Source organism: Pseudopipra pipra, chromosome 1 (assembly GCF_036250125.1).
Source record: "Pseudopipra pipra isolate bDixPip1 chromosome 1, bDixPip1.hap1, whole genome shotgun sequence".
In the NCBI taxonomy this organism is placed as follows: Eukaryota; Metazoa; Chordata; class Aves; order Passeriformes; family Pipridae; genus Pseudopipra; species Pseudopipra pipra.
The window spans coordinates 33,293,282-33,307,836 of record NC_087549.1 but is presented as its reverse complement, the minus strand read 5'-3'; the positions used below and the strand labels follow the sequence as shown (position 1 = coordinate 33,307,836).

General features: G+C 39.4%; 1 protein-coding gene across 12 annotated transcripts in view; it reads right to left on the bottom strand.

Moving 5' to 3' along the window:
* Positions 1 to 5,318: 5,318 nt before the first annotated feature.
* EYA1 (EYA transcriptional coactivator and phosphatase 1) overlaps positions 5,319 to 14,555 on the bottom strand; it is a 163,727-nt gene continuing 154,490 nt past the window's right edge. For all 12 annotated transcript variants that reach the window (XM_064651004.1, XM_064651029.1, XM_064651023.1 and 9 more), the window contains one exon: positions 5,319 to 7,555. In XM_064651004.1, coding sequence (XP_064507074.1) covers positions 7,475 to 7,555 — 81 coding nt within the window. In that variant the 3' untranslated portion in view covers positions 5,319 to 7,474. The remainder of the gene's footprint in view (positions 7,556 to 14,555) is intronic.

Here is a 14,555-nt window from a genome sequence, read left to right as displayed (position 1 = left end):
GTGATGAAGCCCTACCTTCTTAGGGATGGCTGCCCATGGGAAGTGGTGAATTCCTGGTTCTGCTTTGCTTGCATGCACAGCTTTGTCTTTACCATTAAACTGTCTTTGTCTCAACCCATGTGACAAAAAGTTGTCTCAACCCAACTTTTACTCTTCTAATTCTCTCCCCCACCCCAATGCAGAGGGAGTGAGTGAGTGCCTATGTGGGGCTTAGTGACCAGCTGGGCTTAAACTACAAAAGGAAGGCAAACAGGTATTGTTGCACCCTCTTGCTGAATCTGTTTCAGTCCACCCAATGGATTTAGCTGAAGAGAACAAGGGGCATCACTGCAATTCCATGGTGTGAGCACATGCCTCACAGACAGCAGCCTGATTTAAGTGCCAGCTCCCAGGACTTTCTGTATTTTGCATTAAGCAGCTATACAGAGGCAAAGTGTTCTTGCTCTGAAAACATCATCCTTGTATGCTTGACTGAGAGCCTGCACACTCGTGCCCCTGTTTTCTTCCACTCCCACAGAACTGCTCTGGCTCTCCAAGAGCATTAACAGCAGGCAGCCTCCTATGTAGATCTGGATAGAGTTGAAAGCAGACTTGGCTTAAAGTCACCTGTATCCTGTGTGAGTGGTGACTAATCACTAAGCCTCTGCAGAGAAGATGAGCAGCAGGTGCCACACAGGACATGGGCACCACCTGCCATGTACCCCAGCACGGGCAGCCTCTGGTCCTGCATGGGAAAAGGATTCCAACCATCAGTCAAGGGGCCAGGCCCAAGCTCCCAGTAGGGACAGGATTTCATACTCAGTTCTAGTGCCAGTAGCTGGCTTCAGCAGCTCTTCACTGAGGCTCTTAGCTGTCTCCATGGAGAGCATACGTCCAGCTGAAGCCCTGGACGCCCCGCTCAGCCACCATGACACTTAGCTTTGCTGAGCCCAAGCCCTGACAACATACCTGGGTTATTCTGTGATAGAGGAAAGAAATTAAATTTGCCTTTCTAAACATAATTTTCTCCATTTTCGACAACTCATCTTTCCTCCTCCTTGCTTTGCCTTGTTTTCTCCCAGATTTACGATCCTACATTTCTCAAATCAACTTATGTTTTGTCTTTCCCTAACTACTTTTCTCTTTCTCTGCATTATATTGCCCCTTACTGCACTCCCAGCTACTCATCTTAATGCAGTTTCTAGATCTCACCTAAAATTCCATGTCAGATTTGACATGACTTGGTAATGAAGAAAATGAAGCTGACTGGGGCTTCTTTTGCAAATGATTCAACTCTGGAAAACAGTGCACCTCTAACATGAGTCTGGAAATAGCACAGTGTCAAAGGCCAGTCCTCCAGGAAGCAGTACACAGCAGTCCCTGCAAAATATTTCAAAGTGAGGATGAGAAACAAAACCCAAGCCCCAAATACCTCTTCCCACTGCCAGTGGTGGAAAGGGCAGATCACTAATAACATACTTACTTGTGTCCTTGTCTGATTTCCACAAGGTGTTAGTTGGCAACATCATGTGGCTTCCACGAGAGCTGACAGATCTGTATTTTCCAAATTTTTCCAAATATTTTGTTTTTCTTCCTCTGTTATTCTAATGCCATTAGAAGGAACTACTAGCTACTTAAAAACCAGAAATAGCAATGTAGAATATTAATACAAAACAAAAAATGGTGTATCAGAATAGGAAAGTTTATTTGCAGTCATATAAAATTAAATGTTGACAGTTACTAAGATGGATGGTTTGAGTAGTCAAATGTAAGAGTTTTATTTATCATTCATAGTTGTACTGAAGAATGAGAGTAGGGAGCATTTTCTATTGCAAACCATTTGCTGTAAAGTGGGTTAGACAACAGGCTCAGTGACACACCATTTTAATTCTGCTATCCAAAAAAATCTTGGCAACATCTATCTATCTATCTATCTATCTATCTATCTATCTATCTATCTATCTATCTATCTATCTATCTATCTATCTATCTATCTATCTATCATCTATCTATCTATCTATCTATCTATCTATCTATCTAAATTCACACCGTTAATAGGCTGTGGAGGGACTTCAGGACACCAGAGATTTCTGTCTTTTTCTGTGACCTTCCTGGCACGTGAAGGTGCACCCCAACTGTGCAGAGGTAATGGGGACAGGAAAAGAGTTTCAGGAGGGGCCAGAAGAGGGACTTCAACCAGCCTCCCCTTGATTTACAGCATCCTCACCTGAGGCCCATATTGTTACAGCATGCTGCTGTCCACCATGCTGTGGCCAAGCTGCCATCCACACCATGAAGCTGGTGGGATAGGGTAGCCAAGAGACTGTAGGCCTTCTCAGTAGACTCTTGTCCCGTCACATTCCTGGGCACAATGCTGGGCAGCTGCTGGGAGGCCATTTGGGAGTACTGGGTGCTTCATACAGTGACCCTCCCTGGTTACCTACAGACACTTTTTGCAGCCTTGCAACCCTCACACCTCTTCCCAGCTGACTGTTTTCCCCTCCATTTTCCCTTTTTCTTCTAGCTCTTTGTCTGCATGAGAGAGCTGGATGGTTCTGTTAGAGCCAGTCCCTGGCTAAATGGAGAATGGTAAAATGACAGCTGTGCAGCCTTGCCATTGACTAAGAACAGAGGAAGATTGGGGTAGGACTGTGCCTCTCTCTTGGAGGCATGTGTCTCTTGACATCTATCCTCTACTCACGTTGCAGCGCAGAATTCAAGAGTCACAAGACTGAGAGAAGTAGAAAATTGAAGGAAAAGGCAAAGAAGAATTTCTTACAATATTTTATTGCCTTGCATTGCAACCATTTGAGTACTACTCACTGAGCATGCATTCCAGTCATTAGTGACATAAATAACAATAATTACTACTTTTAATTTCACTTTCTTGGCCTTACCTCAAAGTTATGTGTGTTATTCTTAGAATGAAAACTATTACAGCTGAACTTTGTTATCAGTGAGCATCTAAGAAATGGAAACTTCAAGCAGTATTGACGTGTTCCAAAAAGCAGGCTCCAAGTTTATGAGCTACCTACATCACAACCTAATCTTCTTCACTCTGCAGGAATCCTTGCTTTCTTACAAGATGTTGGTTTATGAAGGGTGTTCATAGACGTTCCTTAATTATTTTTCTGAGTATTGAACATAGAAGCAGGTCCTTGGTGGATCTTAGTTTTGCTTCCATTTTTTAGGTTGTCAGTTTTAAAAGAAAGGGATGGAAAGCTCAATTTCATTCTTCACATTACATGCAAAAGTTTTTAAATCTGTAATTGTGATTTGCCACTGTAAATTCAATGTTCTAGTGGATTACAGCAGAATAATATATTTCATCTGATTTCTTTTGCCTCAAAAAAATCAGCAGTACTGTATATATAATCATTTTAAGATGCAAAAGTTCAAAATAAATGAGGGACCTGAGGCAACATTTTTTCATATGAGAATGTATTTTCATGTCTCAAAAGGGCTGATTCACAGTGTAGCATATTTAGGCTACAAGGCTGCTATCAGTTATGTCATATAATGTTTAGCCACAGGCCTGTCAGGGTTCTGGAAACAAATGCTGGGAGCTAAGCAACACTCGCAATTTCATGTTCTTGGTTTAAGACTCATCTGAGATCAGAAGCAATTATGAAAGAGCATGTCTTTATAATATTGTGATCACCCACCAGCCTAAACACCAAAACCTACAAAATGAGCTCCATATAACAGTCAGTGCATTTTCATGGTCAGTGCAGGAGCACACCTGAGCACTGCATTCAGTGCATCAATGGGAGGACACAGACTTAGAGAGGGCTTTTTAAAGTGTGGTCAGCTGGCAAGGGAATTTCAGTCTCCATAAGACCAGTACTCTAGTAATTACAAGAAACAGCAAACCTCAGAGGCTTTGTTTATTATTTGCAGAAGCAAACTGCAAAACCTCATGGAATTACAGCCACTATGCTCATTCCAGAGTTCAGAAGAATCTATTCAATGTTTTTGTAACTGAGAAAATTCCACTTTGAGCTTTCTAAAGGTAAGCCATTTCTCAGGGAGGATGATTTCTGGCACCTGGCAGCATAGTGGTAATGAGTGGGGCTGGAGATCTTGCAAAAAGGACTGCCAAGGAACAAGCTACACTGCAGCAAAACCCAAGAAAAGATTTGCTGTAGGAAAGGCCAAAGTGTGGAAGATAGAAACAAGGAAAGGTGTTCAGCATGTGGAAATTGATACTATTACAGATTAGTTTCTTGCCCATAATCTTTTATTCGGCTTATTTTACTCTTCGACAGGACTGAGGGAGATGCTAAAGGCTAGACACACAGAATTCAAGCTACCTGAAGTGAGACTTAGGTACACTTAATGCAACTTCATCCTGTTCCTTACATAAAGCTATAAGATACCATGGTTTGTAAAGTTAAGAGTTATTTACATCTTATTCTTTTACCTCTTTACATGCATCCAGTCTTGCCAGGCACTTCCAGCACCTCAGATATCATTAGGATCAATTTTCTCAGAAAACATGGCAGACACCAGTTGATTCTATACATGCAGGGAATGGGAGCAATGCCATCCTTTTGGTCACTACTGCTGCAATGGGACAATTAGTTAAAAATGTCTTACGCTGACCTAATTCCTTTTCTCAGTCAGAAGACACAAACCCATACTTGATTAAGCCAGCCTTCTTTTTGGCTTGAGAGATGGATGGTTCATCTCTCTTTTTAAAGCCATATTGAAACATAGCAACAAAACGCAGGTCTCACTAGACCAGAAAGTGAGCACAGGTGCTAACCAGCTTGTCAAGGCTCTCACTGACAGGCAGAGGAGCAAAGAGGGATCTTCACCAGACCATGTGTCTACAATAAAGCATCTGCTGTAAAATGGTCGTCACTGCCTCTCTTCCCCTAATTTAAAGGGCAGCCTTGCTCTGTGCTTGTAAAAGATAAATGCTATTCCTGAATTTCCAGAGATGTTCAGGCTTGTAGAACCTCAGAGGATGTGAGATATGTTACAGCCCTGAGTGAGATGTCTAAATGGTGGACTCATCCATTAAGCATATGGATTGCTTTGGATGACAGAGGCACTTGTGGCACCTAAAAGTTCAGGCATTTGCTTCTGTGAGTCACTTAGACATACATTTCCAGGACACTAAGGCCTTTTTCTCCTCCTAATAAGCAAAACAACTGCTGCTCATCTAACTGAGCCTTCTGTAAACTATATGCAAGTATTTTTTAACCTATTTAACATCTCAGCTGGGCACAAGAAGGTGCAACTTCTCTGCCTTGGGACAGCAAAGATATGAGGGATGTCTCCTCATTCCCAACATAGAGGACAGAAATATCACAGACTTGCATAGAAGACAATTGTTTAATATGTTCACAAATCAATTTTATTAATTTAAAACAAAATTAATGAAGAAAAATTCTGTACACGATTGTGGACACAACACACTTTTTGTACAATAAGGCCCAGATAAACTTTGTCTTTTTTTCAGTCCACGAGTGACTAAAAATTGAAAAGAGCCAAAATAAAAAAAAAAAAAAAGAAGACAACCAACCCCCCCATCACTGTCTACTTTGCTTGAGGAAAAAAAAGGCTAATTAAAGTCTCAATTCTAAAAACTACCCACAATGTGCTTTATGTACATATGTGAGTACTGCATGAGTTGCAACACTCATACTGGGCAAAGTAAAGCACGTGTGCAAGTCTTGGTAGGATAAAAACCTGTCTGTTGGTAATAAAGCAATCCACAGACTTTGAATTCTAGCAGCAATATGATTCCTCCAACAGAGAAGGGTGTTGATTTGTAGCTACATTGGTGCTTTGTAGCTTTGCAGGTAGCTGTTTTGAGGCTGGTGTTTTTTTGCAATACAAAACAAAAAGAAAAGCTGGAAAATGAACCAACAAAGCTGAGGCTTCTTTTTAATACGATATTTAAACTGGGCAAAGGGATTTCGTACAATTCAAGCCAAAAAGTCAGACTAACAGTTTATCTAACCAAGTAGCTCATAGCCTTCAAGATTAGAAAAGTCACGAGTCACAGACAGACACAGTCTAGGTTTGTCCTGTAAGTGAGTACAGACAAAAGCAAATTTTAACTCCTTGGCGATAACTATTTCAGCATTTCCATTGCCAGCAATGGATGTTATATCTTAGGAAAATCTGACTCCTGGTGGAAGAGGATTAAAAATCTTAAATGTATATGAGCATTCTTGTTCAATTTCTCCAAAATATTCTCATTTCTAATTTCTAAAAATATTGACGACGATATTTTCCTTCGTTTTTGGATGAGACAAAAACTATTTGATACCAAGATTCCAGTTTAAGTTACATCTCAAAATATATTTGTGTTCTTTCTCTATTTCTTTATGGAATGACTCTCCTAATTAATTTTTCAATACTCTAAAAAAGGGTTAATATGTTAACTTTAAAAGAGGAAACAAAAAGACAGCAAAGGACTCCTCTTCAGTTGTGTTTTATCTGTATTTCCTTCGACGGGGGGGACACACAAAATCAGTCTTCTCATAATCAGAGTGAGTGAGAGAAGAAAATGGTAGAGAAACAGCTGAGAACAAAACCCAATTCCTATTGACACTTGACATCCATGCTTTTGGTCTTGACAAATTTATCTAAAAAAAATTCCATTATCTACATATTTATATCCAACACATTGATAAGGCATTGCACAAGTTTGTGCACAAGTGGCCTCATTCTTCACCAACAAGGCATTACTATCTTTCAATAGCATTTACCTTAACAATATGTAAAAGAATCATTCATTATTACAAATTTACACAAAAAATTCTTCCTGTACATGATTGTCTCAGTGATGTACCTATTAGTTTAAATTAGACATATTTTAAACTACTCTGTAATGTGCTAAAATCAAAAGTAGTTGCTGTACCATAAGGCAAAGGCTTACAATAGCCTTTAATCCTATTATACATATCCTCAGTTATATGATGTCAAAATATAGTCTGTTCATAAATAAGTAAAGATGTACAGAGTACCCTGGGTATGAGAAACCAAAAAGTAAACCTTCTTTACAAGAAAATTACTCCACCGGTATTTTGCAAAATCTCAGTCTTCATTGTGCAATCAAGTTTGCTGTGTTGAAGAAATGGTGTGTGTCACATTGAAGAGACTACAAACTACAAAGCATTTGCAGGTCCTTTTTTTTTCTTCACAGGTATGAACCTTTTCTTTCCTTTCCTTTTTTTTTTTTTTTTTTTTTTCTTTTTTCTTCTCTATTTCTTTTTGGTAGCAATATGGTAAAGGTGAGTTGTTCAAACACTCGCATGGCTTATTTTCATTGGACTCACAGTACCAGAGCCAACAGCTGTTCTGAAGAAAAAGACATGCTCCTCCGTTTACTGAAAGGGCAAGGGTTAAGACCAATTGCAGCTGTACGTCAACATGTTGAAATCACAAAGTTCTGTAGTCCAATGCTGACACAAGACACAGGCATCCCATCCACGGGCAGAAGGAGGCTCTGAGGTTTGAAAGTGCTGCTGAGCTGCTACAAGTACTCCAGTTCCAAGGCATGGTGAAGGGCCATAAGGTCAGAGTGGCTCGAAATCCTCCAAAATGGCATAGCATGCTGTGAACAGCACAGACAACATGTAAAAATAACTCCAAGCATTTTGGTATTTAGACCCACCCATTGTCTTTCACAAGGATAAGGGAGCAGTTCAGGGAGAGGAAAAGAGCTCCTAAAACCTCGAGTCCTTCATGTTTATCTCTAGTTTCTTGGACCCACCCCCTAAGCGTAAATTCTTAATAATAACAAATCTATTTCCAATAGGAATTACAGCAAACATGTCAGGAAATCATAAGGAAGGGAGGGGCCTCCAATCTCTTTATATGAAAAACAAATTCCAGCATGTTGCAGAAGAAAATATTACTTCTGGAAAAAAAAAATAAAAAATAACATATACATGATGTATGTGAGTTGTTTGAAGAAGGGGACAGAGCTTGATTTAAAAAAAAAGGAAGTGAAAATATTATTTACTATCAAAATGCGTTTGCTCCTTGTGGAACTACCACTGGCAGGTGAGTTAAAAACAGGGAAATGGTGATTCAAAATAACTCATGTTGCTCACATAATTTTGAAAAGAATTTTATCCCAGAGGTTTGTGTAACATTGTTCATTGTTTGCACTGATCTTAAAACACCTTTTCCATATGGGACATTAAAATAAATACATATTTTTTTCCTATTAGTTGTAATAAAATCTATCTGGAGCACAAATACTCTTGCAAAGAACCTGAATAAACCAAAAGCACAAATACCAGGAAGAAGCACAGATTGCCTCATCCATGAAAGGCAAAAATCTGATTAAGAACTATCTTTATACTCTAAACCAGGGATTATAGCATCAACAAGAATTTTTGCATAAATTAAAAAAAAAAGATAACCATCAGCTTTTGTCAGGAAAATATCCTATAAATCCCATGGGAAAATAGTTTCAATTTGACAATATTCTGAAGGCTAACATGATCTTGTTCACCTTTTCACAAGGTCAGCTTGTGTCCTGGCATCTTAAGGAGGTAAACCACAATCCATTTATTATCACAATAGTTTCTAAGTTTCCCAGGCATTTTATCTACAATTTCTCAAAGAGGCTTTCTTCAATCTACTTCAGCACCTTCTGAGTAAATTCCTAATCCAGTGAAATCAGTGGCAAAACTCCATCTCCTCTGTTTGTCACTTCTACACTGACCTCTTTTTTTCATTCAGGTCTTCCCAGATTTTAAGTTAGAGAATAATTCTGAAAACAGTGTTAAACTCTCTGTTTCCAGCTGCATGTTTACTGCAAGCCCTGTAATTTTTACACCTATCTCGGAAGGCAAACACCTTAACACAGGGCCTATCACAAATTTGTCTTAAGAAGCTCAGGTGAACTTCTGTCTATCAGTGTATAAATAATTATTTTTAGAAGAATGCTGCTTCAATCCAGATAATGATGTGATAATTGAATTGGGTTGAATTTATAAAATAGAGATTTTTAAAAGGAACATAATTGCCTCAGTACTGGCAAGTCTCTTTGATGTCAAATGGCAACTGTTAAAAGAACAATCAACTGTTGCTCTTGCAAGAGCCAGAGAAAATAATACTGAAGTAATTAATATTAATGAGCAAGACTAAAGAGCAGTACATGATCAGCAAGAGAGCACTCTAAGGAATCTAGAAAATGTGCACCCAATGCAGAACAAGCATTAGCTTGTACAGTTGGACAATTAGAGGGACTGGAGAGTGAAGGAGGTGGCGCTGAGAACCCAGTGCCCATGTTTTAGGGTTTTCACTTCAGGTTAGTTCCAGTCTGCCACCACAGAAAAAGTGCCCATTAATAGTTGGAGAGCATTTGCTGAGCACCTGGACAATACAATGTTCTTTAGTTCCATACAAAAAAATCTGGGTTTTGGTGGTTTTTTTCCCCCCTAAACCCAGTCTGTGATGTTAACCAAAGCATAGTGAGGGGGAATGACTGAAAGGTCTGCTTTGATGTGACACTCCTGATCTGAATGAAGACGTAATATGGATGCATCAACCTGTGCCTACATTCAGAGTAGGCCTAGCTTCTAGAGCAAAGAAGTATCTTAAGGAACAAAACCAAATGACACCAAAACACTTTTACAGATAAATCCCTTCTTTAAGCAGGAAGTGTTAAACACTATGACACCTGCTTTTTCTACATCTTCAATCTAGACTTCCATTGTATGTCTCTACGCTCCACCAGCAACAGAAACTAGATGCAATTAGCTCACTCAGTTACAACTCCACATCCTTGTTACATCACACAGACAGCCCATCCTCTGCATTCTGTCAGGCCAGACACTGCTTCTTTCCAAGTCAAATCTTTCCTAAAGATTAATTTCTTACCCATGTTCAGTAAATGAACCAGCAAGAGCAAAACAAAATAAAGATTACTAATCATGCCATTCTCTGGAGTTTGCAAAAGCTTCTGTCCACTTATCTCTTACTTGGGCTGCAAGATCTTCTTGGCAAAATTTTTTCTCTCTCAGAGGGGTACTCCATCAAGGACAAAGGATCACAGGTTTGCGCTTGCAGCAGGTCCGTGCCGTATTTGCCAGCTGACTGCACGGGTTGGCAATGCTCAGCAGTGCTGCCTCCTTTTCTTGTGAGGTCGCAGCTTCCCTCTTGTCTCACAAACCTTGTGCAGGTAAGACCCATCTGCTCTCCCTGACAGCCAGCCATAGCTCCCTGCTCCTCAGTCAGCTCAGCACCAGCTCTGCCTCAACCAGTGGGTCAGGGAGGTGTAAATAGCATACCTATGATGTGGTGTGGCAAAGAGTTCAGTGTGACACTGCCTTTGCCTGGTGTCTCTGCAGAACCCAAGAGTCAATGACATGAACGCCCTCCAAGGTCATACAGCAAACCAATGAACAGGGAGAACTGTAGTAATAAATTCCTGGCTTCCGGCTCCCACTTCATGCAGCTCCAGAATTATACTGCTTCCCTAGTAACAGTCTCAGCATCACAGAGTGTACACACACCAGGCAGCTAGAGCAGTTAAAGGCTCTGATTGATTTAACAGAAGGTTTAGCTTCTGCTAAATCAAATTACAGCAACTCTTGCTAGATGCCCTTGTGCAATATCAAGTTTTGGATTACCCTGTTTATGGGTCAGCTGTTGATGGTCAGATTTTAGACCAATAGTGCTAGTAGTCATTACTTTGACTATATCTCTGTATTTCAAATTCAATTAAGTGTCCTTTGTTTTATTTCTGCCTTTTTGTGAAAGGAGTATACCTCTATTTACTCCATGTAGTCACAGGAGTGAAGTGTGGAATAATACTAGAGAGTCCTGTGAAAAAAGTGGTTGTGTAAAACTCGGGATTATAATTATTTTCAGTTCTCCTGCATATAGGCCAGAAGACCAGCCTCACACCCCAAGGAATAAAGCATGCCAGGAACATGGTGGCTGCATGGGGCTGGAATGTGCACAGACACTCTCTGCACAGCCAAACGTGGCCAATCCCCATTTCTATCAGTCTGACCCTAGAGCACAGCCTTCATAGCTATGAGGAGGGAAAACAAACCTGATACAGATCTGTATAGATTGATATGTTTGTGTATATATAGTCTCACGCACATATGTTCCTAAATACACATGTGTTTTCATGAGGCATGTACACTGATTCTCACCTTATCTAAGATAATAAATGATTTTACAACATGAAACAAAGTAACAAAAATTATCATACAAAACAGTATGTATTATTCCTGTATTAGCATGCCCCGTTTATTCACAATTATTCAGCCATGATGAAAGTGGCAACACACCCAGGAGACAGACGTACATTTTTTCTTACCAAATGTCTGGGCAAGAGATCCTTTGTATATATACTTACTAAATATTGCCATTAAAAAGCCATTTCTGCCAACACTTAGCACATGTCATGTAGAACATGTGTCTTCTAAGCAAACTGAGAAATGATAATATCTCATTAGCTGCTGTGGGAGAACGGATTAAAGATGCTAACCACTAATAAATAGGTGGTGAAACTGGATGCACTAGTATGTAATGAAACTGTAAGGCAGCTTTTCTTATTGCATATTGGAAGAATAGGCATCTAGACTCATGGTAAAACAACGATTTTATGTACTATTTCAGTATCTTCCAAGTAAATATGAATCTTTTGTCTTTTAAAAACATAAATAGTTTTGTAGCTGATACTTAGTAATAAAACCTTTATGATTTTTTTTATCATTTAATTTTGGTGACATTTTGAAATTAAATATGGTGGCAAAAGTTTGAATTTGGTTTTGATGTAAAAAGTATGAAAAGTAAAATTATTAATTTAGCAAACCTAATAATTATAAAATTATTAAATAGTGTAGAACACTAAGTTATTTTATTTCTGAAATAGAAGTAGTATTATTTTCCAGCACGTACCTACTGAAAGAACAAAACTACAACTATTTCGCTTCACAAAGTGAAGTGTTTCTATTAATGCACATGTAAAAAAAATCCAGTTTTTGACAGCAGCACCAAAAAGTGCACACTATCTTCCTTCCCTTAAATGAACACATATTTATACAAAAACCTTACTCCTGAGATTTGTGATGGATTTGAATAGAAAACTCATCAGTTTTTGTCATTTTTCACAGTATTTTTGTTGTATTCCTGCCAGATTTGCTAAGCGGCTGTCTTTATTTCCTACCCCAAACCCAACTAGCACAGTGTGACTGTGAGCTTAAAAGCAGTGGCATATTGGATACCCATTTATATTCTATTTATTGCTCCACAAAGATTTATGATTTTTCCTCATGATTTCCCTCTGAGGCAGTATGACCATTCTGGAGACAAAGGGAGAAGCCCAGTTGCTCAGGCTCTCCCGAACCACCTGATGTAAAATCCAGCTCCTCAGTGCAGAGAGCCTCCTCCTTTGTCTCCTCTCACAAATTTGAAGTCCTTGGGAGGATTCTCCTAAGTAGAAAAACTCAGGAGCTGGGGTTTTTTTTCCGCCTTACAAGTCTTTCCCTTACATGTCTCCAAAAGCGAAGTCAAAAGATGAGCTCAAACAAAACAAAACACAACAAAACCAAACCAAACCCTCCAAAAACAAAGCACAAAGCAAAGCCAAGACAATGGACTCTCTGGCAGAAAACCCTAGAAACTTATTCTGCAAATAGCTGTGTCATTGCAGTCGGCTCTGATCCACAAGGCACCTGCACTGGTGCCAGCATCTCCTGAGCACCCCTTGGCTCTCACACTGATTTCTCTCTGCCTTCCTCTCCCTCCTTTCCTGGGAAAGCTGATAGGAAGGTAGCAACCTCCACGTGAACCCTGCTGTTAGAGCCAGGCTGGCTGGTTGCTGCACTGATCCAGAAGGGTATGATTATTCCTCAATCTGCAATGCAAGCGTCCTGAGAATTTTAATTGTCTCATAAAATATTTTGTTGGAAGTGACAGCTAAACAAAGGTGTTGATACCAGGGCTTGACCAGTGCTACCAGAAATGAAAGAGTGTGCAGTTTTCTCAGTGTATTGTATTTACTTATATCAATCAAAAGAGGCATTTTACGAACAAACAGTTTATCCTAAAAATGTTTCTCAAAAGAGCAATTTTCTTTTAAATGGTATTAAAAAGTTTCTATTACTGAATTTTTATGAAAATGACAATAATAAAAAAATCTTAAATATGTCCTTTATTTTTCCTATTGTTGTATTGATTCAGAATTTTCTGTAAATGAAGGACATAAATGAAAATCTTGTTTTATGAAGCAATTCATAAATTACTGGTAAATTATTTTTAATAATATACTTTAACTTTCTTACCTCCTAAGCTGGAAGTTTATCTTTTTTTTTCACTAAATGAACTCAGAATTAAAAAATCTCTCAAATTAAATAGGTTTGCATTTATATGCTCACTTTAAAAGACTGGAAAAGATATAATAGTTTTTTACATGTAAGCAAAGAAGTGCTATTTAAAGAACTGTGTACTGTTTACACTCTAAGTAGTGTAAAGAAACATACAAACAGCTTCACTACAGGCCAAACCCCTCCAGCAAACTGCTGTGCAAAGGGGTAACAGAAAACCTGTCCCTGGCTTGAGAATACCACAAAACCCAATGCACTGATAGGAAGGCAGGAAGGAATCAGCTACCAAGGTTCAGGGGATAAGCACCATAATGGGGTACATCACAGGACAGTTATGCCACTTTGGATTGATGTGCTTTGGGTGACTCTGTGGAGGTAAAGCTTCTGTTTTGTTTGCATGCTTTCCAGAGAAGGTCTAGGCTTGTACTGTTTTCTCATATAGCGATACTATTTATTCCTTAGACAGGGCACACGTCTTTAACTTGAAGCACAGTACACACTAGGGTGCATGCCCATGCTTGCTCCTCCTAGTAACCCTAAAAAAAACCTGAGGAGCAGATAACCACAAAGACATCATCTGAGTTGGAAGCAGCTCCTCATACCACAAGGCACTGGGTGGTTCCTGCTCTTGCAGGATGAGAGGGCCAAAATTTAAGAGGCAAATCCTGCTTCCACAGTGTGAAATGATGATTTCTTTTTTGGTGGAGTAAGAAGCAGGACAAGAATCACAGAAGCATTTTCCCTTATCAAATTAGTAGTTTCTGCAGAAAGGCAGGGCTGCTGGTCTACTTATTGACTTCTGTGGCATTCTGCAGCAGATAATTTAATCCAGAGCATCTAACATGCTTTCAACCTGAAAATTCCTTCCTCCAAAAAAGAATACACAGAAGTAATGGCACAAAGGAACTTTCTATACTGCTACTCCTCTTAGCGACTGGAAAGGCTTTTTCTTATGCTTTTCTGAATCATGTTTCCCGTTGAAAAAAGCACTGAAATAGATAATGTTACCGAAAGGACTACTCCTGCCATTATCACATACAACACTACTTCACTGAGCAACAGAAAAGGAACAAAGGGAAGGAATTTCCCCCCCCCCCCCGATCTTAAATACAGCTTTTAAAATGTAATCATTTACTGCGGGGAAAACATTTCTCCACAAAGATGAAAGGCATTTCTGAAGAAGAAAGGAGAAAACTGTTCCCGCCAGTCCGCCAAAAGGATATATGAAACTGAGGCTCAGCAAAGTGGTGGGCT